The 26,258-nt window shown below is 42.4% G+C and overlaps 1 protein-coding gene and 1 long non-coding RNA gene across 3 annotated transcripts in view; one reads left to right on the top strand and one right to left on the bottom strand.

Moving 5' to 3' along the window:
- Positions 1-7,412: 7,412 nt before the first annotated feature.
- On the bottom strand, positions 7,413-19,385 carry LOC139559701 (uncharacterized). Its single transcript, XR_011671808.1, has 7 exons — positions 19,249-19,385; positions 11,722-11,951; positions 11,180-11,567; positions 10,548-10,719; positions 10,297-10,374; positions 8,839-10,161; positions 7,413-8,725 (listed from the first exon to the last, which is right to left on the bottom strand). It is a non-coding gene; the product is annotated as an uncharacterized lncRNA (long non-coding RNA).
- Positions 18,436-26,258, top strand: part of LOC139559700 (zinc finger CCHC domain-containing protein 2-like) — a 21,252-nt gene continuing 13,429 nt past the window's right edge. The window contains exons 1-4 of one of the 2 annotated variants that reach the window (XM_071375921.1): positions 18,436-19,484; positions 20,891-21,005; positions 21,568-21,635; positions 25,592-25,663. In XM_071375921.1, coding sequence (XP_071232022.1) covers positions 18,693-19,484; positions 20,891-21,005; positions 21,568-21,635; positions 25,592-25,663 — 1,047 coding nt within the window. In that variant the 5' untranslated portion in view covers positions 18,436-18,692. Of the gene's footprint in view, positions 19,485-20,890; positions 21,006-21,564; positions 21,636-25,591; positions 25,664-26,258 lie in introns of both variants that reach the window. The other variant, XM_071375920.1, reaches the window with a different exon arrangement.

Genomic DNA, 26,258 nt, shown 5'->3' with positions numbered 1-26,258 from the left:
ACTATGGTGGTCTGCTTAAAACATGTTGGTATTACTGACTCTGACAGGGAGAGGTTGAAAATGTTAGTGAAGACACTTGCTAGTTGCTCAGCATCTGCTTCATCTGACCACTTTTTTATTGATCTAGTCACTGGTGCTTCCTGCTTTATTTTTTGCTTGTAAGTAGGAATCAGGAGGATGGAATTATGGTCAGATTTGCCAAATGGAGGACGAGGGAGAGCTTTGTATGCATCTCTGTGTGTGGAGTATAGGTGGTCCAGAGTACTTTTCCCTCTGGTTGCACATTTAACATGCTGATAGAAATTTGGTAAAAGTGATTTAAGTTTCCCTGCATTAAAGTCCCCGGTTACTAGGAGCGCCGCCTCTGGGTGAGCGTTTTCTTGTCTGCTTATGGCGGAATACAGCTCATTCAATGCTATCTTAGTGCCGGCCTCTGATTGTGGTGGGATGTAAACAGCTACAAAGAATATAGATGAAAACTCTCTCGGTAGGTAATGTGGTCTGCAGCTTATCATGAGAAACTCTACCTCAGGCGAGCAATAGCTTGAAACTTCCTATCGTGCACCAGCTGTTGTTTACAAAAATACATAGACCGCCGCCCCATGTCTTACCAGACGCCGCTGTTCTGTCCTGCCGGTACATCGTATAACCAGCCAGCTGTATGTTGATATTATCGTTGTTTAGTATCAGATTTTATAGTTTTTAATGTCCCGTTGGTAGTTTAATCTTCCCAATAACTCGTCCATTTTATTGTCCAAAGACTGCATGGTTGCTAGCAGAATTGAGGGGATTGGGGGTTTATTCGATCGGCTCCGACTCCTCAGAAGGCAGCCCGCCCTCCGGCCTCTCTTTCTCCGCCTTCTCTTCACACAGATTACTTGACTTGGGTCGGGGCCTGTTCCCGAGGGAGCCGTATATCCTCCGTCTCGTGCTCGTCAGAGTCGTGAAAGAAGAAAAGGGATTCTGCTAGTCTGTGGTGAGTAATCGCAGTCCTGATGTCTAGAAGTTATTTTCGGTCATAAGAGACGGTAGCGGCAACATTATGAACAAAAAATTGTAAAAACACAAGTTACAAACAACACAGATAGTGTTAATTGAATAATGTGTCCAGCTCGGCAGATTTGTATATTGTCCATTAAGATATTTAGAAATAAAGTTTGATTTGAACAAGGATGACTCGCCGCAACTCATATCTGCCCATCAGCACCTGCAACCCCAACTTCTAATTTCTCACCTTAAAACAGAAGTATGATATTCACAACCTGCAGATATGGATGTGATACAAGACTTCTTCCCCAGAAACAGCTCATTTATAAGCCCCAGGAAGTGTAAAGGTTTGAGACAGGGGATTGACTTAGTTTGATCACCTGTCAGACCCAGTCACTGAGGGTAGCCCTTTCCGGGCAGTCAATTACCAAAAGTGCCTTCTCTGGCCTCAGGGGTGGAATGTTATTAATATTTTTCATAATTAATAGAAAATCAAAACAAAAATGCCATGAAAATCTGGTGTTTCTATGTCAGTCTTCTGTGATGTATATAAAGTGTAATATTGTGATGTAAACTCAACATGGAATACTTTTCAACTCTATATCTGACATGGTACAGGTGTCTTCTTTCTTTTAAGCCCATAACTATGTGTGTGAGGTGTATACTGTTGTTTCAAAGTAGATTTGTTTAAGACAACCAAGAATCACTCGGTGTAACCCTGACTTAGCCCACTGCAGTAAAAGGTAAAAACAACAGCACTCTAACAGTCCCTCTTAAAAAGAAATTGGTTCAAACTCCTCACAAACACAACATACATACATACTGTACTATTATGGTGATCATATTTCATCAAGGTGAGTATAGAGTGCAGTGGTAGTACAGTCGTGGCCAAAAGTTCTGAGAATGACACAAATATTAAGTTCCACAAAGTTTGCTGCTTCAGTGTCTTTATATATTTTTGTCAGATGTTACTATGGAATACTGAAGTATAATTACAAACATTTCATAAGTGTCAAAGTCTTTTATTGACAATTACATGAAGTTAATGCAAAGAGTCAATATTTGCAGTGTAGGACCCTTCTTTTTCAAGACCTCTGCAATCCGCCCTGGCATGCTGTCAATTAACTTCTGGGCCACATTCTGACTGATGACAGCCCATTCTTGCATAATCAATGCTTGGAGTTTGTCAGAATTTGTGGGTTTTTGTTTGCACCCGCCTCTTGAGGATTGACCACAAGTTCTCAATGGGATTAAGGTCTGGGGAGTTTCCTGACCATGGACCCAAAATATCGATGTTTTGTTCCCCGAACCACTTAGTTATCACTTTTGCCTTATGGCAAGGTGCTCCATTATGCTGGAAAAGGCATTGTTCGTCCCCAAACTGCTCCTGGATGGTTGGGAGAAGTTGCTCTCGGAGGATGTGTTGGTACCATTCTTTATTTATGGCTGTGTTCTTAGGCAAAATTGTGAGTGAGCCCACTCCTTTGGCTGAGAAGAAACCCCACACATGAATGGTCTCAGGATGCTTTACTGTTGGCATGACACAGGACTGATGGTAGCGCTCACCTTGTCTTCTCCGGACAGGCTTTTTTCCAGATGCCCCAAACAATCGGAAAGGGGATTCATCAGAGAAAATAACTTTACCCCAGTCCTCAGCAATCCAATCCCTGTACCTATTGCAGAATATCAGTCTGTCCCTGATGTTTTTCCTGGAGAGAAGTGGCTTCTTTGCTACCTTCTTGACACCAGGCCATCCTCCAAAAGTCTTTGCCTCACTGTGCGTGCAGATGCACTCACACCTGCCTGCTGCCATTCCTGAGCAAGGTCTGTACTGGTGGTGCCCCGATCCCAAATAAATTATTATTTGTGTCATTCTCAAAACTTTTGGCCACGACTGTACACAGAGCTCACAAGGGAGAAGGCTGTCAGGTTTTCACCAATAAAGAAGATAAACAGGGGAAGCTGTGTGTTTATAGGTCTTGAGTCTTGACACATGGATGACTGCTTTTGAAATGCTTTGCCTTCCTGAAGAACTAGCAGACACACGTGTGAAACAGAGCCTATCATTAGAAACATAAGGTCTGTATGATCTTGTAAAAATACATGGTAATACTGTAATGGCTGTTGTTGGGTTCGACATTTTGAACATTGAGATATTAAATAAATGATAGAGAAAGAAGCATAGAATTAAAGGAGAAAGATAAGGGTTCTCTGTAGAAGGACAGATATCTGTGGAATGAGTTGGAATGTTTTGGGGGACAGGAGCAGAGCCCCGTGTTGATATAGGGAAGACAGATGGATATCTGTGGATCAGGAGGTGAGTGGTGAGGTCAGTTCCCCTTAAGGGAGTAATCAGGGTTAGTGTCTGGTTACCTTCTTTCTCTTGGGCATAAACTAAGGATTGGAGAGAGGGAGTGTCTTAAGTAGGATGTATATAACCAATGGAGAGAAATGTTTTGCTGTCTGATTACAGCTGTACAGAACCTTTGAAGAATTAAACTTGGTTAAAGCTTCTCTAGTGTCCGTGGGTTATTTACTCTGAAAAATAAGAACCTAACACTGTAAATATTGAGGATGTGTTGATTATGGCTTTAAAATGTGTAACCACCAAAGTGTGTGATATATACCTACAGATGATGTGTCTTAATTTGACCCAGTTTCTCACAGCAGGAAAATAATCCTGCAGCAACAGGAAATGTGAATTTATAATGTATATTATAATTATAATTTTTGTAGGGGTTGATCATTTTTTTCATTAAGGCAAATCAAGTTTTACATTTCCAAGTGGAAATTACAAACTATACTACAAGCTTGCATTTCCTGCCGTGCGGGAAAGTTCTTGCAACAACATGATCAAATTAAGATACATCCTCTGTGCAGTCACATCCACAATTTATTGACTGCTCTTCAGCTTTATCCATGTTACCTACGATTACTCCACTCAGTGTACTGCATCCCTGCAATGATCAGAACAAGAGTTATGCATTCAACCTTTCTCCTGCATGTGATAAGATGTTATAAATAAATATGTAGATTTAAACTGCAACCTAGGCATGAGACCAGCAGACTGGAGCTGCTAGATTGAAAGCATTATGTTGTTCTCTAAATTTTTTTAATTTACATCAATGAATGAGTCAGATGATGACCATTTCCCAGGATCACCTGCATAGTGACTTTCACTGCACTTATAGCGTACACTTAAAATAATTGTTGTCACTCCACCAAGGGAAGTATTGTCTGTGTACAGCAGATTTGCAAAGTTAAATCAATAGTGGCATCCCTGGTGTTTTAAAATTTCAGTAAAACAGTTTGAGGTTTCACATGTACGTTTCATGGTTACAATTCGCAAATGTCACATCCCTCACAAACTATTCCCATATCCAATTATCAGACGAGAGCAAACATCTTACTGGGCTAAGACCTTTATCAAAGCTCCTATACGGGCAAGTGTGCTTAGTTTAATAAGCCGGTACATGGTAGGGTGTCACTAATTTTCAGCAATCCCAACAGTACGGGAGATAGTCCGCGGGGGTAAACAGATGCTGGGGCAGATGCAAAGCTCTGAAAATAGACTGGAGGAACAGAAGCCACGCTCCATTCAGCAGCGTTCGCACTTCCTTATGACACACCAGACTCACGCCAGGCAGGGCACCAGGTTACACATACTGTTCTAACTACTGGAACCTGAAAGGAACATTTGTGTCCCTGGGGGACTACAGTACAATACACTCAAACACTACATTAGTAAAAACAAACACTGAATTAAACTGGATACCGGACAACGTTATCATTCATGTCTACACAAATAAATAACAGTATGGGGATTGTCACGTCTTGACCATAGAGAGCGTGATTAGGGGGGGTGTTCTAGTTTTCCTATTTATATGTTTATTTTGTTGTATGGTTCCCAATTAGAGGCAGCTGATTGTCGTTGTCTCTAATTGGGGACCATACTTAAGTTATCCATTGTTCCCACCTGGGTTGTGGGATATTGTTTGTGCTTGTGCTTGTTGCACTACGTAAGTCACGTTTCGTTGCTTGTTTAATGTTTTGTTGAGTAGTTTCACTTAAAATAAAGATGTGGAACTCTAATCACGCTGCGCCTTGGTCCGTCCATTTCAACAAACGTGACAGAATATCCCACCAACGCAGGACCAAGCAGCGTGTTATGGAGGTTAAGGAGTTTTGGACATGGGAGGAAATCATGTCCGGATGTGAGACCCTTCCTTGGAAGGAGACACCAAGGAAGGTGAAAGGACAGCGACGACGCCGGGGACCGTGGCCACAGAAACACCAAGAGGGGTGGTCGGCGCAGCAGCGGAGAGTGGAAGAGCGGGTCATCAGTCCGGTGCCATCTGTGCCAGCTCCCCGTACTCACCCTGAAGAGCCAGAGACCGTCAGGGAGGCGATGGAGAAGTTGAGAGAGAGAGAGATGAGAGAGATGTTGGTCAAGTGTGTTCTGCTCAACATTCGACCTGAAGAGCCTGTCAGCAGTCTGGTGAAGTCTGTGCCAGCTTCACGCATCTGGCCTCCAGTGCGCCTTCCCAGTCCGGTACGTCCTGTGCCAGCTCCCCACACTCGCCTTGAAGTGCGTGTCACCAGTCGGGTGCCACCTGTGCCGGCTCCACGCACCAGGCCTCCAGTGCGTCTCCCCAGCCCGGTACGTCCGGTGCCAGTTCCCCGCACCCGCCCTGAAGTGTGTGTCACCAGTCCGGTGCCACCTGTGCCGGCTCCACGCACCAGGCCTCCAGTGCGCCTCCCCAGTCCAGCTCCTAGGCCGGAGCCTTCCTCTGCGCCGGTGCCCAATCCAGGCACGGCGTCCAGTCCCGCTCCAAGGCCGGAGCCTTCCTCTGCGCCGGTGCCCAGTCAAGGCACAGTGTCTAGTCCCGCTCCCTGGCAGGAGCCTTCCTCTGCGCCGGTGCCCAGTCCAGGCACAGCGTCCAACCCAGCTCCATGGCCGGAGCTCTCCTCTGTGCCGGTGCACAGTCCGGGCGCGGCGTCCAACCCAGCTCCATGGCCGGAGCCTTCCTCTGCGCCAGTGCCCAGTCCAGGCACGGCGTCCAACCCAGCTCCATGGCCGGAGCCTTCCTCGGCGCCGGTGCCCAGTACGGGCGCGGCGTCCAACCCAGCTCCATGGCCGGATCCGTGGGCAGGGCGGGGGCTATGACCCGCACCGGAGCTGATACCAACACTAGTCACCCCCGTACCCTCCCCATTTGGTTTCAGGTTTTGCGGCCGGAGTCCGCACCTTTGGGGGGGGGGACTGTCACGCCCTGACCATAGAGAGCCCTCGGTTCTGTTTAGGTCAGAGCGTGACTAGGGGGGTGTTCTAGTCATTTATTTTCTATGTGGCTGGTTTGTATGGTTCCCAATTAGAGGCAGCGGGTCATCGTTGCCTCTAATTGGGGATCATATTTAGGAAGCCCTTTCTCCCACCTGCTTTGTGGGATATTGTTTTGAGTGAGTGCATGTAGCACTACGGTACTTCACGGCCGTTGTTTGTTTCTTGGTTTGTTTAAGTTTCACAAAAACAAAGATGTGGAACTCCAATCACGCTGCGCCTTGGTCCGTCTCTCCTCACGACCGTGACAGGGATGAGGTAGTTGGATGGGCTATGTACAGGTGCAGTGATCTGTGAGCTGCTCTGACAGCTGGATCTTAAAGTTAGTAAGGGAGATATGGGTCTCCAGCTTCAGTGATTTTTGCAATTTGTTCCAGTCATTTGCAGCAGAGAACTGGAAGGAAAGGTGGCCAAAGGAGGAATTGGCTTTGAGGGTGACCAGTGAAATATACCTGCTGGAGCGCGTGCTACGGGTGGGTGCTGCTATGGTGACCAGTGAGCTGAGATAAGGCAGGGCTTTACCTAGCAGAGACTTATAGATGACCTGGAGCCAGTGGGTTTGGCGACGAATAGGAAGCGAGGGCCAGCCAACGAGAGCATACAGGTCGCAGTGGTGGGTAGTATATGGGGCTTTGGTGACAAAACGGATGGCACTGTGATAGACTGCATCCAATTTGCTGAGTAGAGTGTTAGAGGCTATTTTGTAAATTACATTGCCGAAGTCAAGGATCGGCAGGATAGTCAGTTTTACGAGGGTATGTTTGGCAGCATGAGTGAAGGATGCTTTGTTGCGAATTAGGAAGCCGATTCTAGATTTAATTTTGGATTGGAGATGCTTAATGTGAGTCTGGAAGGAGAGTTTACAGTCTAACCAGACACCTAGGTATTTGTAGTTGTCCACATATTCTAAGTCAGAACTGTCCAGAGTAGTGATGCTGGGCGAGCGGGCTGGTGCGGGCAGAGATCGGTTGAAGAGCATGCATTTAGTTTTACTTGCATTTAAGAACAGTTGGAGGCCACGGAAGGAGAGTTAAAACGCATTAAGACAGTGTGTTGTGGAAATTCAGTACTTAGAGAGACTTGGTCATGTCTTTAAACAATCATACTTATTTAATATCGATGAATTATTGCAATAATTAATCCGTCAGCCCAACAGTCTTGTTCTGACTGTTAGGCTGAGACTCTGAATCATACAGACAATACACAGTTTATATAGCTAACACCCAGAATGCTTGGTTCCACCCCTCCCATATAGACTGGGGGCACCATAAGCCACTTTGGGCTCATCCTGTCTTTATCTGCCCCTGGCGTTATCTTAACCCCCGACCCTGGCCTAATTTCCCAGGCCAGGATGTCTAAGAACCATTGAGACCTTTGTTCTACTCCTCTCTATCCCAGTTACAACCAACCCACATCCTGTCACTGGAATGCCAGCTGTAGATTTTATCACCAGGAAGCTAGAGTGGACACCATAAAACTCAGCCTTAGCAGGACAGAAATATCTCATTGTTTAAGTAAATAATTGTTACATATCCAACAAATAAGGTGAATACATAATTTTTCTGTCACAAGTGGCAAAGAGAATAATCAAACATATGCTGAAATGGTTGTTTAAACATCTAAATGGTGACATGTATTCACTCACTTTGGTCACATTCCTCCCTGGTTCTCCTGGTACTCCACGTTAACCTGGCTTCCCCTTCACAATCGAAATTAGCAACAATTGATTTCATTATCAAAAACACTATACTGTAGTTTCACGTTTCAAGTTTTAATTTCACAGGCACAAGTGCAGTGAAATGCCTATCTTGTAAACTCTAAACCCAACAATGCAGTAATCAATATCAATGTAGCACTAAAAGTAAAATAAGGTAGAACAAAAACAAACAAAATAAAAATAAGAAGAACACGAGAAGTAAGTAAGCTATATGCAGGGTCAGTTCCAATATCATATTTACAATGTGCAGGGATACTGGAGTGATAGAGGTAGATATGTATAGGGGTAAGGTGAATTGGCATCAGGATATATGATAAAAAGAGTAGCAGCAGCGTATATGATGATTGTATTTGAGTGTGTGTATAAATGTGTGTACATATGTGTGTGTAAGCAAATAAAGTGAGTGTGTGTGTGTGTGTGTGTGTGTGTGTGTTTGAGTGTGTAGCATCCTGTAAGTGTGCATAGAGACAGTGCAAAAATAACTATTTAGTTGTCTTATGGCTTGGGGATCGAAGCTGTTCAAAAGCCTGTTGGGGTCAGACTTGATGCACCGGTACCACTTGCCGTGCGGAAGCAGAGAGAGCAGTCAATGGCTTGGGTGGCTGGAGTCTCTAACGATTTTCCGGGCCTTCCTTTCACACCGCCTGATACAGAGATCCTGGATGTCTGGAAGCTTGGCCCTACAGTATAATAGTATATGATTCTCTTGGTATAAATTTAATATGGAAAAGACAGTTTTGAAATCAGATATATTGTATAATGTAAGAGAGATTGCCAGTACCCACAGGCTTACCGTGAGGTGCCAGGGGGCCCCCCCCTCCCATTCTCACCTTGGAAGCCCTACAGGGGTCAAACAGACAGGCTATGAAGTAGCTGTACCCATCTCATAAAAGAGTTTGCATTTTGTAGAGGCATTTTTTTTTAAATCTCAATAAATCATCCATCAATTTTCTCAATCAATACATCCACCAATCAATTAATCCATCATGCAATCGACCAGCGTCGTCCGGGTTACGGGAAGGTTTGGCCGGCAGGTATATCCTTGTCCCATTGCGCACTAGCGACTCCTGTGTCGGGCCAGGCGCAGGGCACACTGACACAGTTACCAGGTGTACGGTGTTTCCTCCGACACATTGGTGCGGTTGGCTTCCGGGTTAAGTGGGCATTGTGTCAAGAAGCAGTGCGGCTTGGTTGGGTTGTGTTTCAGAGGACACATGGCTCTCGACCTTCGCCTCTCCCGGGTCCATATGGGAGTTGCAGCAATGAGACACGAAATTGGGGAGAAAAAGGGCTAAAAAAAATTACATTGGTGTGCTTGCTGAAGGCAAAGCGCAACTTTAAATTTCTTACATAGTCAAATAATTGTTTTATTTATTCGGCTCACTCTTGCGCTTAAACGCTTTAAGATATTACCACGAAACAAACTTTCAGATGTGCATACGTCTCCAACTTAGATTGTTTCAGAAAACATTTTTGATAGTATTTTTACTTTTTGAACTACAACAATATTTAAAATCAAATCCATTTCAATGGAAATAAACCAAATCAACTTTCACATGTTCAGGCTATCCTAACTTTAAATTCTTTAAAAATGTATTCAACTAGAACTATATAAACGTGCATAAAATAACTCACCAACAGTAATTATTGAGCCGTTCAAGCTAGACACAAAAAAAACAACTTTCAAATGTTCACGCTATCCTATCTTATCCCATCCAAATAAATCAAACAACCAACCAATCTCTTCATCTGCCTACTTTTTCAACTATAACCAGTCACTACCATTTCTATTGCAGTCACTACCACTACTATAACTTACCTCATAACCATAAAATACTTTAAAACAAGCTAGCAAGCACACCACATTTTCTTCTGGAAATGTACTTTTCTAGTCGAACATGGTATTACTTAATCACAATAGGCCCAGGAAGACCAGGAGGCCCAGGTTTCCCCTGGGGCAGTTACAGCTCTCCACTGCTACAGGTTGTCTGTCCAGGGGACACTGGGGGCAGAAAACAGTTTAACATAACAGGAGCAACGCAACAAGTGTACAAATGTACTGTAAAAACTGAGCAACACATAGACAACCAACAAGCATACTCACCCTGCCATCCTCCTGTATAGAAATAAACAGAGAGATAATGATATGAAGATGATAATTGTATCTTTGGCTCCCTGCATTAAACCTCAACCTTCAGTGACATATGGAAGTAAACGATGAGTATCGTAGTTACAGTATCATTACACTCACCACAGAGTATATATCACACGCCATCTCTTCCTCAATTTGCTCAGGATCGCAGTAAAGCCTCAATTTTCGTATCTCGATCTAAAGAAGGATTAAAAGACCAACATAGCCATGTTACTGTGTCATTATAGTAAAACAAAGGAGGTGGTAAATATAGAAGCACCCTTAAAATGAAAGCCGACCATTACTTGTACTGTACATGTATCGTTGTTGCAGTTCAGCAAGTTTGCACATCATCACCCTCTGTTACTCACAGGAATAGTTGCTTCCATCTTGACCTTCCTGGCAACCTGTATCTTTCCGTTAATGTAGATGTGGACTACAGGTTCTAGTAGCTGCTCCTGTATCTACATGTTGTCCAGGTAACAGATGATACACTTGGGTTTAACGAGCAGCTTCAGCTGGTGCCACTGAGTCGAAGAGTCTCTGTAAAAAAATGATGTAATATGTAACATTAAGAGCTGGTTTCCCCAGAGAGATTAATCTAATCGCTAATTGTGATTTTATGAAGCCTGTGCTGGTTGAAAAATATTTTGATATGGTGCGCCTTCCTCAAACAATCGCATGGCATGCTTTCGCTGTAAAGCCTATTGTAAATCGGACAATGCAGTTAGATGAACAAGACTTAAAGATTTTAACCGATATAAGACACTTGTATGTACCTAAATGTTTAATATCCATAATTTCTATGATTATTTATTTGAATTGCGCGCCCTCCAATTTCACCAGAAGTTGTCGACAGGTGTCCCGCTGGTGGAACGCCAAGCCCTAAGAAGTTTCAAACCATCCATTTAATATGCTTTTTAGCCCAGTACTAGGATTAATATGTGTCCAGGAAACCAGTCCTAAGGTTTTGGGGTCATTATTTCAGTGTGTTTCTACAGACCTTAATGCCTCGGTCATTGAATATGACACACTGTTCTTTCTTGATGACACTGCTGGTTGTGATGGTGAAGGTAGCAGACTTCTCCAGCCCATTGAATGTCACAACGAACTGTTTCAGCCTGTCCTGAGAGAGCACTCTGATCAGGTCCAACTTCACACGGTCGGTGGGGCTCTTGGCCACAAACACATAGGAGGGAGGCAGACCCTCAGGGAAGATGGCTCTCGAGGAACAATAAAATGGGTTACCGGGTGCTGTCTGTGAAGTACAATCGAGGACTGAGCAGGTAGGCAGCCTCTGACATCAGAGAGCCCTGGACTTTCTTTGCTTTCATGTCTATCTGCATTCTAAAGAGCAGCTCAAGTCCCTTCACATTGGCTGTTCCAGGGATCTGCATGTGAGAGAGAGAGAGAGAGAGAGAGAGAGAGAGAGAGAGAGAGAGAGAGAGAGAGAGAGAGACCACAGCTATTTCATCTAGGAGGTTAGATGTTTATGATACATGCGCTGTGCATTATGGAAATGTCTCAAAATAAGCTATCCTTAACCTCAGGATCCCATAATCACACAGCTTCTGCTCCATGGTGTCTCAGATGGTAGCGATGGCGCTGTAGTCCTCACCACGTCATCCTGGCTACGGCCGTCTGTCAGCACCACGGCAATGCGGTTTCTGGCAGGCTGCGTGCGGTTGGAGGATGGGTAGTTACAGGTGTGCGGTTGCCCCCCAGGTAGTCGATGGCTGCTCAGGTGTTTGCCCAATGGGATCTCCAGACGCCCACTTGTGTGTGAGATGAGTAATGTGACAATTAGGAATGTGCACAGTTATTTGAATACCCGAACAGACGTGAGTATTTAACACTGATAAGGCTTTTCTAAATTAAATTAAAATATCCATGTGACATTGTTACATACAAGGATATACCATGACATTTCAATGTAGTTTTTATGACATGCATGGTGAGCCCAATAAAAAGACTGGTAGCTGACAACAGTGTCACCTGTGTAGCTTGTTGCTGATGTTGGCCAATCAAATCTCTCCCTCCATCTGCTTGCTACATACACACACCGCCCCTTACCCTCCACAGCTGCAGCAATAGAGCGCCAGCCTGTCTGTTTCGCGTAGGTTAAAAACGTATGTTTAAAAAAACACAACTATTTTGAATATCCGGATATCTAACAAAAATTCATGATACTATTCGAATAGTGAAATTATTTAAAACACCCATAATGACAATAGTGACATTATAGGTCTGTGTACAGTAGTGATATTAGCTAGAAATTGCACGCACAATGTTGATTAATTGTCATTAGTTCAATACATAAAAATGAATCAAATGAATTTACCCGCTTGAACGTCAATATCTTCCACTAAATTGTCTCCCCTCAGATGAGGAAGGAACATCCATGTTAATACTGATCCTAATAATATTAATGTCTTCATTGTTGAGCAAGCAACCATAGTGCAAAGTCCTCCTTGAATTAAATGAAGATAGGGGATACATTTTTATACACAGAAAGCACACACCCTGTGAATGGGGCAGCAGGTAGTCTAGCAGTTAAGAGCATTGAGCCAACTTGGTGAAAAATCTGCCAATGTGCCCTTGAGCAAGGCACTTAACCCTAATTGGTACTGTAAGAGCGTCTGCTAAAAGACATAAATGTAAAGGCAAACTATATATTTTAGTAAAGATGTAATAAGCCAGAAAAACATGCATTAAACTAATGAAAGCAAAACATATCAAATTACTTTCAAAGTTATATGTGATAAATCACATTTGTAACAAAAACTACACTTTGAAGAAGTGAACATGATTGTACATGTTTTACAGGAAAATCAGGAAAAAAATTGTTCAGACAAGTTATGAGTTATCCTTCTCTTACCTCCACTCTTTACTCCTCGAATGCCAATATGCCATTCATCAGTGTAAATGCAAACAGTTCTGCAGTAACACAAAGCATATACTGTATATAAATCTACTCCAATAGGCTACTCCCTGCTGTACATGATGACAGGCTGTAATGTAGCTAGCAGACATGAATAGATGTTTCTAGAAGCCTTTTTATACCACATAAACCTGTGATGTAGACCTGAGACTTCTCAATGAGGGCCTAGTGGGTTTGGAAGTGGATTATAGGGGAGGGGTTACACCCAGCCTCTGAAGCCTGCCTGCTTGCAGCCACCTGTGAGAGGCATAGTCAAAGGTCAAACTTTCAACAAAAAGACAAACAAACAAACATAGCTATACTTGTTTATTTGGTTTCATTTTGTGGAACAGATGGTCCAATACCCTTCCACGTTATGCCATTGCTGCTGAATCTGAAGCTCCCTCTTTACTGCAGTTAGTAGATCATATATAAATGAAAATGATCATTCATACAACATTGAAACGATACCTATTGATTAGCTACCTTCTCCTTCCCTCACCACCTGCTGCTGGCGTATTCAACAGGGCCATCTTCGAGCTGTATGGGCCAGGTGGTTCAGTTGGTAAAGCATGACGCTTACAATGCCAAGGGTTGATAGTTTGATTCCTTCTGGGGCCAGCCATACATAAAATGTATGTACGCATGACTGTAAACTGCTTTGGATAAAAAAAGCATCTGCTAAATGGCATAATAGTCTGTGGGAAAATGTGTCCACTTTGAGGTGGCAAAGGTTTGATGTTATTAAATTGTTCCCCACAAGCCCCTGATCAAATTGTTACATGATAATGTCTCCAAAAAAGTAGCTTTCTATGTTTTTCACACCTTTACATCTTGTTATATTAAGGGAGTCTATACAAAAGCGTATGCAGGCTAATAAAATAATGTTGAAACAAGTTGGAATGTTCACATGCTCATGGAAAATTACTATCAAACAACAATGGTGCATTCTATTGGGTGGACCCATTTAATCGGTACATTTTTGCTATCAGATCTAATGATTTATCTAGACTGACTCATCAATGAAACAATAATGTCACAAATAGCATTGATTCCTGCATCTTTAGGTGGTTTGTTAGAACATTATGTTAAAATGCTGTGTATATGACAGTATTCAAGACATATATGTTATATTTAGAATCATATTGCATAATGTTTTAATCAAAAGACATCAATGAATGCTTCTAACATATTATCTAAGTGTTTTAATGCAAAATATTTGAAACAGCTACAAAACCCAGTAATTCTGACAGCTTTTTTGGCATATTTTTACCACTATTCTGGTGATATAAAAACATATAACTGACATACTTGGGACATCAGTTTGAGTTGTCCTCATTGTAACACACTTTTTAAGCCATTATTAGTCTTATTATAGCAATTATTTATTCAGGATAAGTGGGATGCGTTTAGACAGGCAGACCAATTTGGATATTTTTTTCCCACTAATTTGTCTTTTGACCAATCTGAATTAAATCAAATTTTAGGCCAGGGTTGGTATGGAATTGGACATTGGTTTCTAGTTAGTGTTTGCATAACTGAAGGTTCTAGATTTGTGTCTGTAATATGGCAGAAGTCTCCTGGAGTCCATTACACAGCAGGGTTGAGTCATCACCATATTGCTACACCTATCCAAGCCCCATCAGGTCAAACACTACAAAGATAGAATAGGGGGTTAAATGCCTTAATTAATCTTGGCCTGTACCTTGACGTGGTGAGAGGGCTCCAACTAAACCAAGCCCATGTTATTGAACCCCTGACTGAGACTGGCTGCCTGTCGAGGACAAATGACAGGAAGAACTAGCCGCAGCACCTGATCAAGCATTTCTTGATTCTGATTCTCTTTCCTCATCCTTTAACTCTTTCTCTCATCTCCCTCCAGATGAAATTCTGCATCTAGTGACTTCTGATTACCCAATAATTTGCCCACTCATCCCATCCCCTCCTCCATCTCATTGCATCCTATAAAGCTGCTATTATTGTCATGGTGTCATTATCTGCTAATAAAGTTTGCTAGCCGTATCATACTGGGCATATAATATGCGAGATACACAGATGAACTAAAAACACTAGCACTGCAAACACTCAGAACAAAGAAAGCAGCACTGCCTGGACTTCGCAGTCTTCCTCTTCAAGTCCCCCTTCCGAGACTGCCTGTTGAGAACAAATGACAGGCAGAACCTCCCAATCACATAGCACCGACCTCTTTATTCCACACACCAGAATTAAGTATTGCAGTCTGATTGCCATGTGTGTGTACAAAAAATAATCTGTGAAATTAAATTAATACTCTACTCAGCAAACTGGATGTAGTCTATCACAGTGACATCCGTTTTGTCACCAAAGCCCCTTATACCATCCACCACTGCGACCTGTATGCTCTAGTCGGCTGGCCCTCGCTACATATTCGTCGCCAGACCCACTGGCTCCAGGTCATCTATAAGTCTATGCTAGGTAAAGCTCCGCCTTATCTCAGCTCACTGGTCACGATAACAACACCCACCCGTAGCACGCGCTCCAGCAGGTATATCTCACTGGTCACCCCCAAAGCCAACACCTCTTTGGCCGCCTTTCCTTCCAGTTCTCTGTTGCCAATGACTGGAATGATTTGCAAAAATCACTGAAGCTGGAGACTTATATTTCCCTCACCAACTTTAAACATCAGCTATCTGAGCAGCAAACCGATCACTGCAGCTGTACATAGCCCATCTGTAAATAGCCCACCCAATCTACCTACCTCATCCCCATATTGTTTTTATTTACTTTCTGCTCTTTTGCACACCAGTATCTCTACTTGCACATCATCATCTGCTTATCTATCACTCCAGTGTTAATTTGCTAAATTGTAATTACTCCGCTACTATGGCCTATTTATTGCCTTACCTCCTCATGCCATTTGCACACACTGTATATAGACTTTATTTTTTTCTATTGTGTTATTGACTGTACGCTTGTTTATTCCATGTGTAACTCTGTGTTGTTGTTTGTGTCGCACTGCTTTGCTTTATCTTGGCCAGGTCGCAGTTGTAAATGAGAACTTGTTCTCAACTAGCCTACCTGGTTAAATAAAGGTGAAATAAAATAAAAATAAATTTAAATGACAACTGTACCAAAAAATTATCATTGTTTATGTATTAAAATCTTAAATATTGGCAGGGTGGTTTTCACAGCTGTTTCATAAGGTGTTCATTATTGTAAGTTGTAAGGTATCATTTGATGGTATTTATTTGTTCCACATTATTCATTGTTGTATCCTAGGACCTAACAGATACATATATATTCAACCACGAGGGGGTACTAATGAGCAATGTGAGATAGAAAACAATGAATCATAATAGAGGACTACTGGAATTATATTATTTCAGTGTAGACAAGGGAAGGGCAGATTAAAATAAAAACATGACAGCCAGACAAGCCAGTGTATGAATCAAATGGATTTTCATATGAATTGAGTGGAAATTAGTTGACTTCGTGATCTGTAAGGTAAGTAACTTTAATGTGTCAAGTAGATTACACATTTTCTTTGCCATTTAGCAACATTTAGACATGGATTTCATGTTGTAATGTTAACAAGGTACCAAAAAGTAGTTAGAATTGATGTTTTCATTTTATTAGCTTAACAAAACTTGTTGCATAGCGATGATGAAAAGAACGTCATTTAGGCTGTAATGATATCCACAATTCTAATCATTAGGACATCACACCGTTAATATAGCAACAGACGCTAATAGTTTATTGAATCCCATTGTGAAGTAGAGGGGGACACTATTTGGCTAGGGGACATTATCTGGCATGACAGGCCCCCAAAAGGCTAGGGATGGCACTGACTGCATGTGTGGGTATGTACAGTATGTGGGTATGCAGACCTGCGAGCCATTGTGGCCCCTCATGATGAGTTCAGATATTTTTGTGGCCCCCATCCTCATCAAAGTTGCCCATCCCTGGTATTCACTGTGTTTTCTGTAATCTACTGTCTGTGGCAGAGTACAGGCCCCTAGTGGATTGTAATGAAATACTGCCATCTGTTGACAAAGATAAGAAAACTCGTGCATAATACAACTCAATTTCTTTACATTAATTAATTTAGCTACAGTATATGGCAACTATATCACAGATAGAACAATGAGACAGATATTAAAAACGGATGTAATGTAGCATCTGGTTGGCGTTTCCACTAACTACGAAATATGGTGATGAGATGAATCCCAGTGGCTGGCAGTGTGAGAAGATGGAGTGAGATGGATTTTGCCGACATTCTGCTAATTGTATCATCAATGAAACATTTGATCCCCATACAGTGTTCTGTTTCCAAAACTAGAATCTGTAACAGAGTGGACGGCTTTTTGTAGACTTACCCTTTGCCAAAGTTTTTTTAAATTACGTTGTTTAGAAAGAGTACACGCGAATGGAGTTATTGCACACACGCACTTCACAGAGTAGGCGTTCCCTAACGGGAATATGTAAGTAAATGTTAGAACGCGCCAATAGGATCTCACTAGTAGCTCCTGTTTGGCTTTACCTCCTCACTTGTTCTGCCCACAATGATTAATTTCATCACATTGGAAACATCTTTCATGGGTTAGTTATAAAAAATATTTGACTATATCTTGTGCAATATAGAGCTAGCCAGCTTGTAGTCCTAAAAAACGTCAATGATTTACCTCTGGTTCGTTCAGAAAATCCTATCGGCAAAATTAATGGGGAAAGAATAGGGGTTTGGAATAAACGCTGAAAATAACATCTGAGGTTAACACAGGTTTATTAGATTTTATAGGAATTGTTCTATAAAACAATCAGCCAGTTAACCTGAACATTATAAATTATGAAGCCTTTATGTATTTTTTCATAAATGCTTAAAAATTAAAAAAGTGACGATCGGGACGGCAGGTAGACTAGGGGTTAGAGCGTTGGGCCAGTAACCGAAAGGTTGTTAGAACGAATCCCCGAGCTGACATGCTAATAATCTGTAGTACTGCCCCTGAACAAGACAGTTAACCCACTGTTCCTAGGTCGTCATTGTAAATAAGAATTTGTTCTTCACTGACTTGCCTAGTTAAATAAAGGTAAAAACATGTTTTTTAAATCTCAGAACAGAAGCTGGATCCCTTCTAGCCATGACCGAGTTGGTACCTACAAAACGACGCCATTACTCTCTCTATTGTGTAAATATGTTTCAGTGAACTGCACTTCACAGTTTCATGCAATTATATATCGAATATCGAATGAAATCGAATAACAATCCATTGTGACACGTTTAGTTAAAATGTTTTATGTTTTTCATTAATGAGAGAAAGTGGCTTCGGTGACCTCTGGTAAATGCACCCTTGTCACGACCCGGTTCAGGGTCGGATGAAGTTAGGACCCAGCAGTTTGATGAAAGATGGGAGGAGTCAACAATGGGATTTTCGAGTGGTACAGTCAGTGCATGAAAATGAGTTACTGAGCCAGCTATACATAATCTCACTATTTAATTTCCTTCTAATATCACATAAATACAACTCCGCGGTAGTGTACAGATGCGAACGGAGCGAGTATGTAATGCTCCGATACATTTGAATCAATTGATAATCGCTAACAAGTCCTGTCAGAGTTGATCATGCTGAAAATTAAGCTGCCCATGCGAACGCCGGAGGAAGAATACCATACCGTCGAAGACGAGCAGGAAAATACCGATTACAACAGTCTCACTATTGATTCGATTCCGTACCGTGGTGTGAGCCACCGGTTCAAGGATTCAACGAGGGAATCGTGTCGCCTGTCGCAAATTGACAAGGAGACGGTGTTTGAGTGGTTCGGCTTGCACCTCAACCCAGCAAAGCGGATAGAGTTTATGTACGGAATACTTCATATGTGTCAACCGCTTGAGCTTCGCTTTTTCGGATCCTGCCTTGAGGACCTTGCACGGAAAGATTTCCACGTCTTCCGAGACTTTGAGATAAGGGCGAACAGTCAAACTGACTTGGGCCTCCTTATGGACGTCGCCGACCCTGTCGTTCGTGCCAAACTACTTGTCTGCCTGTCACTTTTGAGATCTGAAAACAGAGAATGCGCGGGCACACTTTATCGTGCTTTGAACCATATGGATCCAGCGCTGTACTTGAATACTTATCATGGCGTTCCAGTATCTCCACGTGGGAGCACTCAGAATGTACCTGATCAACATTCCCCTCGCGATGGTGGAATGAAGTCCGGGAGATTGGAGCATCCCAGTGGGCCTCCACTGGAGGCAGAGTCGGGTTCCCTGGAGCACTTGGCGCTGCTTTTCACCATGGCCTCGCTGCACCCGGCGTTCTCTTTTCACCAGAGGGACACTGCCAGGCACCAGTTGGACAATGTGGAACGGGCCATAGAGGAGAGAAGGTATTGCCACAACCGCCCGAGCGTCCAGGTAAGCATCACATTGACAACTTAAGTGCGTCTCAAGAGTGAATCCAAAGGGGCCTCCTCACCTTACCTCGTCTCCTTAGCTCAACTCATTACCTCACTTCTTATTGTCACTGACCTGATTGAACTGAGCAGGTGAAAGGCTCCCATCACATTTATTATCCTGTGCCGTTAGATCAGTGCAGGTGAGGAAACGAGAAGAAAGCCAGCGAAGGCTTTGCTACTGTTGACTATTGAAATGCACCCATCCCCTTGGGGGGCCCTGGTACATATGACGTTGACAAGTGCACAGGGGGCGTTCCCCAGTAAGACTTTCACCTGACTTTTACTTTGACAATAATTAATTAGGTAGGTACTACTTAAACAAGAATAACCTGTTTTTCTAAAATGTTACTGGCCACCTAGATCATAGGAATGAACAGATTACTTTTTTATACAAAATCTATATGGAATAAGATTTTAGTTCAGATGACGCAATGTAGCACTTTATTTCTGGTAAAGTGGGACCAAATAATTGCTGTAGGGATAGACTGTAATAACCGTAGCATGTACTGATGTGAATAGACTTGTGGAGTTAGCCTAAAAAGAGAGGAAAGAGGTTCAACCCTTTCATACCAAGTATTGCTTAAAGCAGTTTCATTTCCAAGAACAGTCTTGAGTGCATGGCCATATGACTACAAGCCGAGTTCATTGTACTGTCACAAAATGACAGACGTCATAGAATGAAGATCACTTTTTCAATCAGGAGAATAGAGAGAGAGACCGCTTATCTGGTTTCAGCAGACATGCTGGCCACGGCTACTGTGTCTTCTGTCATCTTCTCCACAGTAGCTAGCTATTATGAATGGGAACACCCAGCATTCTTGTGAATGGTTGCATTGTGATCTTACTTTGCATTGTGTTGGAGAAACCTTTTTCTCTCCCCTCTCTATTTGTCTTTCACTTTCTCTCTCCCCCTCTTTCTCTCTCTCCCCCTCTTTCTTTCTTTCTCTCTCTCTCTCCCCCCCCCCCCCCTCTTTCTCTCTGGCATCCAATGAAAAGCCCAGGAGTTTGAATGAGACAAACACCCTCTCTCTCTCATCTGTCTGACTGACTGCTCTCTTATAGGAGCACTCTGTCATGCCCTCTTGGCTGTCTCTCAGCATAATTATATGTCTCATTAAGACAGTTAGCCTACACTTTCCTGCGGATAGGTGGTATTTCTAATCAAAACGGCGCTGACTTATGAATATAAATTAAACTGAAAAAGGAGAAAAAATGTACTTTTCAAAGCATGTGGAGAGTAGGAAATTAGTATTGGTTCCAGTTAAGTGTTGTAAGGGGGAAGTTGTTTAGTGGGACTATTATTGGGGGAGAACGCACATTTCTTTTTTTACAAAAGCACCAATCTCTTCACTTTCTTGGTTGCAGCAGAAGCAACATACCCTGCGAAAGGAGGACCTCAGCCTCAGGAGCACTGACATGGGTCAGTCGGCCTGCTGTATCCCCAATCAGCTCCCAAACAGGACCTTATCTCAGAGAGAAGGTAGTCTCAATCCTGTTTGTTATTGCATCCTCTGAGGTCTCTCATTCACATGTCGAGAGGAGTGTTCAAACAAGAAGTATTTTAGCCTAGTGTGTTTGAGGTAAAACAAGAGACCCAAACAAATGGTAAAATATGGCTCAATAGATGGGATATATTCCAATTATCTGTAGTTTAAAACTGATACTGTGAGATTCTTGCATTGATGCCCATGTTCTACTTACACAGAGGCAGATGAACTCGTTGATACCATTTTTATGTCTCTTCATGCACTATGAAGGAGGTTTGCGGTAGTTTCCCAAGCCAATGCTAACTAGTGTTAGCGCAATGACTGGAAGTCTACAGGTACAGTAGCAATGCTTGTGAAACTACTGCTAACTTCCTTCATACTGCATGCAGAGACATAAAAATGGTGTCCCATGAGTTCTTCTGACTCTGGGTAAGGAGAGCAATGCCATTCCTTTAACAGTGTTCAATGTATTCTGTGGTAATCAATATTACATTTGGGTGAACAGCAATTAATTTCTCAAAAGAATAACCCTGGTCTTCTTTCTTCCTGTAGCAGTTCACATTGACAAGATTGAGCTAAAGAAGATCTTTTGGAACCGAGGAAACAGGGAATACAGTATTGAGGTATGTTCATGTTTGGACTCTAATTTTTCATGACTTTTGAAGCATACCCCTGTAGTGTGTAGGTATACATATTTTTATTAGGCCTATATATTGTTGACCACCAGATTGATTTGCGCTTCCTCACATTCAAATTATGTCACAAAAAAAAAAACGTTTATCCTGAGCTTCAGATTGTCCATGCAATATTTTTTTTAAAAATCTGTAAATCATGCAATGTTCTCTTACAACATCTGGCCAGGCAGAGATCTAAGACTTTGCCTGGCCCTGACTCAACAGTCCGTCCTCTATGGCCAGGCATCAGCTAGGCATTATGACAAGCAGCACTGTGCTGAGGAGTCTGAGGGGGAGGAGGAGAGCAAGACGGAGAGAGCCAGGTTAAATAGGACAGCAGGAAGGATTGCTCCCTCCTATTCACATGCTGTCCTCCTTTGCAAGAGAACACAATCTGGTGGAAATATGTCCTTGATTGTTCGCGACCCCATAACATCTACCGTGACGGTTTTTACAAGCTTGCTGCGGCATCATATCAGCCTGTAAAAAACGGATATTCTTCCATTTAGACTAGAGGGTTGAAAGACTTGAGGGTAGCTCCAAGATTTCACAACACTGAGATCATGAGATGATGTCCTCACCACAACATTGCTGATGCTTTTGCTCAGATAGCTGAAGTAGTAATAGAATAGACGTATTTCTGACTAATGCTGTCCTTATCTGTGATCTACTGAAATTGACCAAAACCATGAAGGCTACTTAGCTAAGTAACTAGAACATACTGCCAACACATGCTAACGATAATGAGTGTTGTGTTGGTCACTTAACAGTTAACATCGGCTCAGAGTTATATGGATAACAAGAAGAGCTTCATTGAGGAGACTTCTACCCTTACCTGTTTCTGCGTAGTCTGCTCTACAGAGACAGGGGTACTGACAGTGTGTGACTGCGTGGAGGTGTGTGTGACACTCATGAATGGAAGGAATGGCCGTCCTGGCCTTGACCCAATACCCATCCTCATCATCTGTGTGGCTGGGCAGAATGAAGTCTTCGGTTAGCCTAACAGGTTAAGTTTGCTTGACCAGGCTAGAATTCCCTTGGTCTAAGGGAGATATCTCAGTGAGAGGATTGTGTTTGGTCCAACAGGTTTCTGAAACCTGCTCTCCAGGCTTTTTTGGTGCTGGAGAAGGGTTTATCTGTTATTGAACCCTGCTGTCTTATAGCCTACTTGAAAAGGATGCACCAATGTAGCCTAAGTTAAGAGGCACTGTACAGACTGTGTAAGGAATCAACTGGCAGTTGAAACCCTCTTGGCTGAAATGTGGAGGGGGACCGTGATAAAATGTTGCTGCTAGCCAGAGCTGGAAACTGACGCGCACACACACACATTTTGTTCTTCTTTCCTCGTGGGGACCTAAAGTTAATTTCCATTAAAAAATCCTATTTTCCCTAACCTTAACCCGTAACCCTAAACCTAACCAAAAACCCCTTACCCTAGTTCTAACCTTAATTGTAACCCTAAACCTAACCCCTAAGCTTAAAATAGCCTTTGTCCATATGGGGATGTGGAAAATGTTCCCATGAGGGAGAATTTATTGTTTTACTATCCTTGTGGGGACTTAGGGATTTTAGGTCCCCACAAGGATAGAAGAACCAACACACACACACACACACACACCCACACACACACACACACACACACACACACACACACACACACACACACACACACACACACACACACACACACACACACACACACACACACACACACACACGGAAGAGAAAGTGGCTTGCTGGGCTGTGCCATCTGCTCCGCTGGGCATGGTATATGAAAGAGGGTGTTAGTGAGTTAAATAGGGGAGAACATCCATCATCTTCAGCACAGGAGGAATTTCACTCTGTCTACTCTAGGCTATAAACAACACAACACAGCCTGTAATACTAGGGTAGGCCTGTGCTGAGTTCAGTGTAAAACAATGCTTTGAGAAGTAGGCCTAGCATATTACTTGCTGAATTGTTTCACATTCATTCAGCGTTATTCACTTTTCCACTAAGGCGATGGGAATTACATCCTTGGCTCCTTTATTTGTTCTAAACTAAATAACAAAAATGTTGGTTATCTTGTCACCCTGATCAAAGAGGACTTGGGGTTTAAAACACTCATTAATCATTGGTTTTCAAAGCTCACTGTTTTCCTTTTGTCTCTCCTTTTGTGAAGGGCAGACATACTAGACAAACCACTACTTCCTGTGTCCAGCTTGAACTGGGCCTACAAATCAGACATTATTATTCAGATGTTTATAAGGAGCCTAGCTTGGCTGCTAACGCCAAAACGACTCTCGCTATCAGTCCCTTCAGTGTCTGAGGTATTTACACTAGTCAAGGTTGGAAGCAGCTCAAGTGTTGAAAGAAACAGTTTGGGAGTTAAATTGAATTTATTTGGGTATAAACATATTAGCGAAATGTACATTGTATTCAAAGAGCAACAGAATTTTTTGTATCCCACTTCAAGTTGATGAGTGCATTTTCATTCACCTTTGTCAGGTCAGGGATCAAGGTGAAGATCTGTTTCCCAAATGGTACCCTATTCCCTGTGTTGTACACTACTTTTAACCAGAGCTGGACCCTGGTCAAAAGTAGTGCACTACAAAGGGAATAGGGTGCCATTTGGGACTGATAGGCGTTCAGTAGGGGAGCACCAACTACCAGACTCCACAGGTTAACTCTGTGATGGACAGAGTGGAGTAGACTGCCAGGCTGTGAAAGAGCTTGTTGTGTTCAGATCCCCCTGCGGAGCAGATTATTGGTCCCAGTGATGATGGAATGTCACATTCAAAAAATGTACTATTTACAGAGTATAATATTTTCATATAGCCTTCCACACACGGTATAAGCATCAGATAAAAAAAACAAGAAAAAGTATGTGCTTGTCTGTGTTTGAGCACTATAGCCTAAAAGTCTCACAGTCAACAATTGTTTCTGAAATGCTAGGCTACATACACATACAACTATCAGAGCAACCCAAAAAATGAAAAAAATAAATTGAGGCTAGTAGCCTAACTGAATCAGATCAGAGCCCAATAAAATCCTTCCTATTCTCTTGGCCTCCAAAGCATGAGAGAACATCAGTTCACTCTAACCGTCTGAGTGAGGTGAGCGGCTGAGACTAAAACCTACTACTCAATCTGTCACCATTCATTATTTAGTCTGCTTTGAGAGGCAACAGAAAGCACCTCTTGGTATGTTTTTCTAAAGATTCAGATGATTTGTGAATATTTAGGGTCAGCGGGGTAATGTTTTGAAAGGACAGTATGTCACCACTCCCTTCAGAGCAGGTCTAGATAAGTGTTGATACAAGATGGTTGAAATGTTTAACATCAGTTTTTTTCTTAGTACACTAACTCAATCTTAGTGTAAATTATCAAAGGCCCTCTATTGGTATGCAAACTTGTCAAGAGTAGTCCAGGGTGAGTTTTTGTTCTTCTTCCCAATGGGAAAACATCCTTTCAAGGGAACGACTATCAGGGTACGTAAGGGAGCTTGTTATGTTTTTCTGCTCAAAACATGTAAGGAGAAATTCCAACCTAGCTCTTTCTAAGATCATTATTTACTTCCATAACTAAGGTATGCAATGACCCGCTTTGGCTACAAAATCAAATACCTCAAACATTCTGAGCAGGAGTTTAGAGTGGAGCTGACGTCACCTTGTCTGTGCGTGTTTAATTCAAAGTGACTTATGAGGATACATCGGACGATCTAAATACTAAACTACATCACCAAATGGAGTGTGGTGTCGTCCAGATTCCAGAATGTAGTTAAGTGGTTGACTGCCAAGTATCAAATAATACCATACTTTGTTTCATCTGCATATTTCAGGTGAATGACATGCTGTCTAAAGCAATGTATATGATGTGTGTTTGGTAAAGCATACTGATGAATGATGTCTTCCTCCCCTCTTCCAGGTCCAGTGGTCTGACTCAACGTGGAGCACAGTGAACAAGACTCACCATGAGCTGTATGACTTTCTGTCCAAGGTATGAGAGAAAATCATATCCCCATCAATAGATTATAGGCCTAGAAGATACTGGATTTAATGTCTGGTGAAATAAAGTCACACTATCTGCCGTCTGTATAAGAGGTCTGATGATATGTGGATGTTGTCTTACGGATAAATAGATGAGAGGTCTGCACACTTCGCACACAGTATATTGTTGCTCCACAGACCAGGAGGTTTTTTGGATTCCTGTATAGATCTTGTCGTATGCAATCAGATCATATTCATTTTAGTGCTGTTAGGGCTTTGATTTTGGGGGATTAACTTCTGTTTAATTAGCTAGCTCCACAGCCATCTGCCAACACAGATGCAGTGTTTACTTTCCAAATGTATGCATGTGCTTTCTAGTCACTCAATGCTCTATGTGCATGCTAATACTAATATTGTAACATACAGTACCAGTCAAAAGTTTGGACACACCTACTAATTCCAGGGTTTTTCTTTATTTTTACTATTTTCTTTATTGTAGAATAATAGTGAAGACATCAACACTATGAAATAACACATATGGAATCATGTAGTAACCAAAAAAGTAAATATATGTTTTATATTTGAGATTCTTCAAAGTAGCCACC

The sequence above is a fragment of the Salvelinus alpinus genome, chromosome 30 (assembly GCF_045679555.1).
Source record: "Salvelinus alpinus chromosome 30, SLU_Salpinus.1, whole genome shotgun sequence".
Taxonomy (NCBI): Eukaryota; Metazoa; Chordata; class Actinopteri; order Salmoniformes; family Salmonidae; genus Salvelinus; species Salvelinus alpinus.
This window is presented reverse-complemented; position numbering and strand designations above follow the sequence as displayed.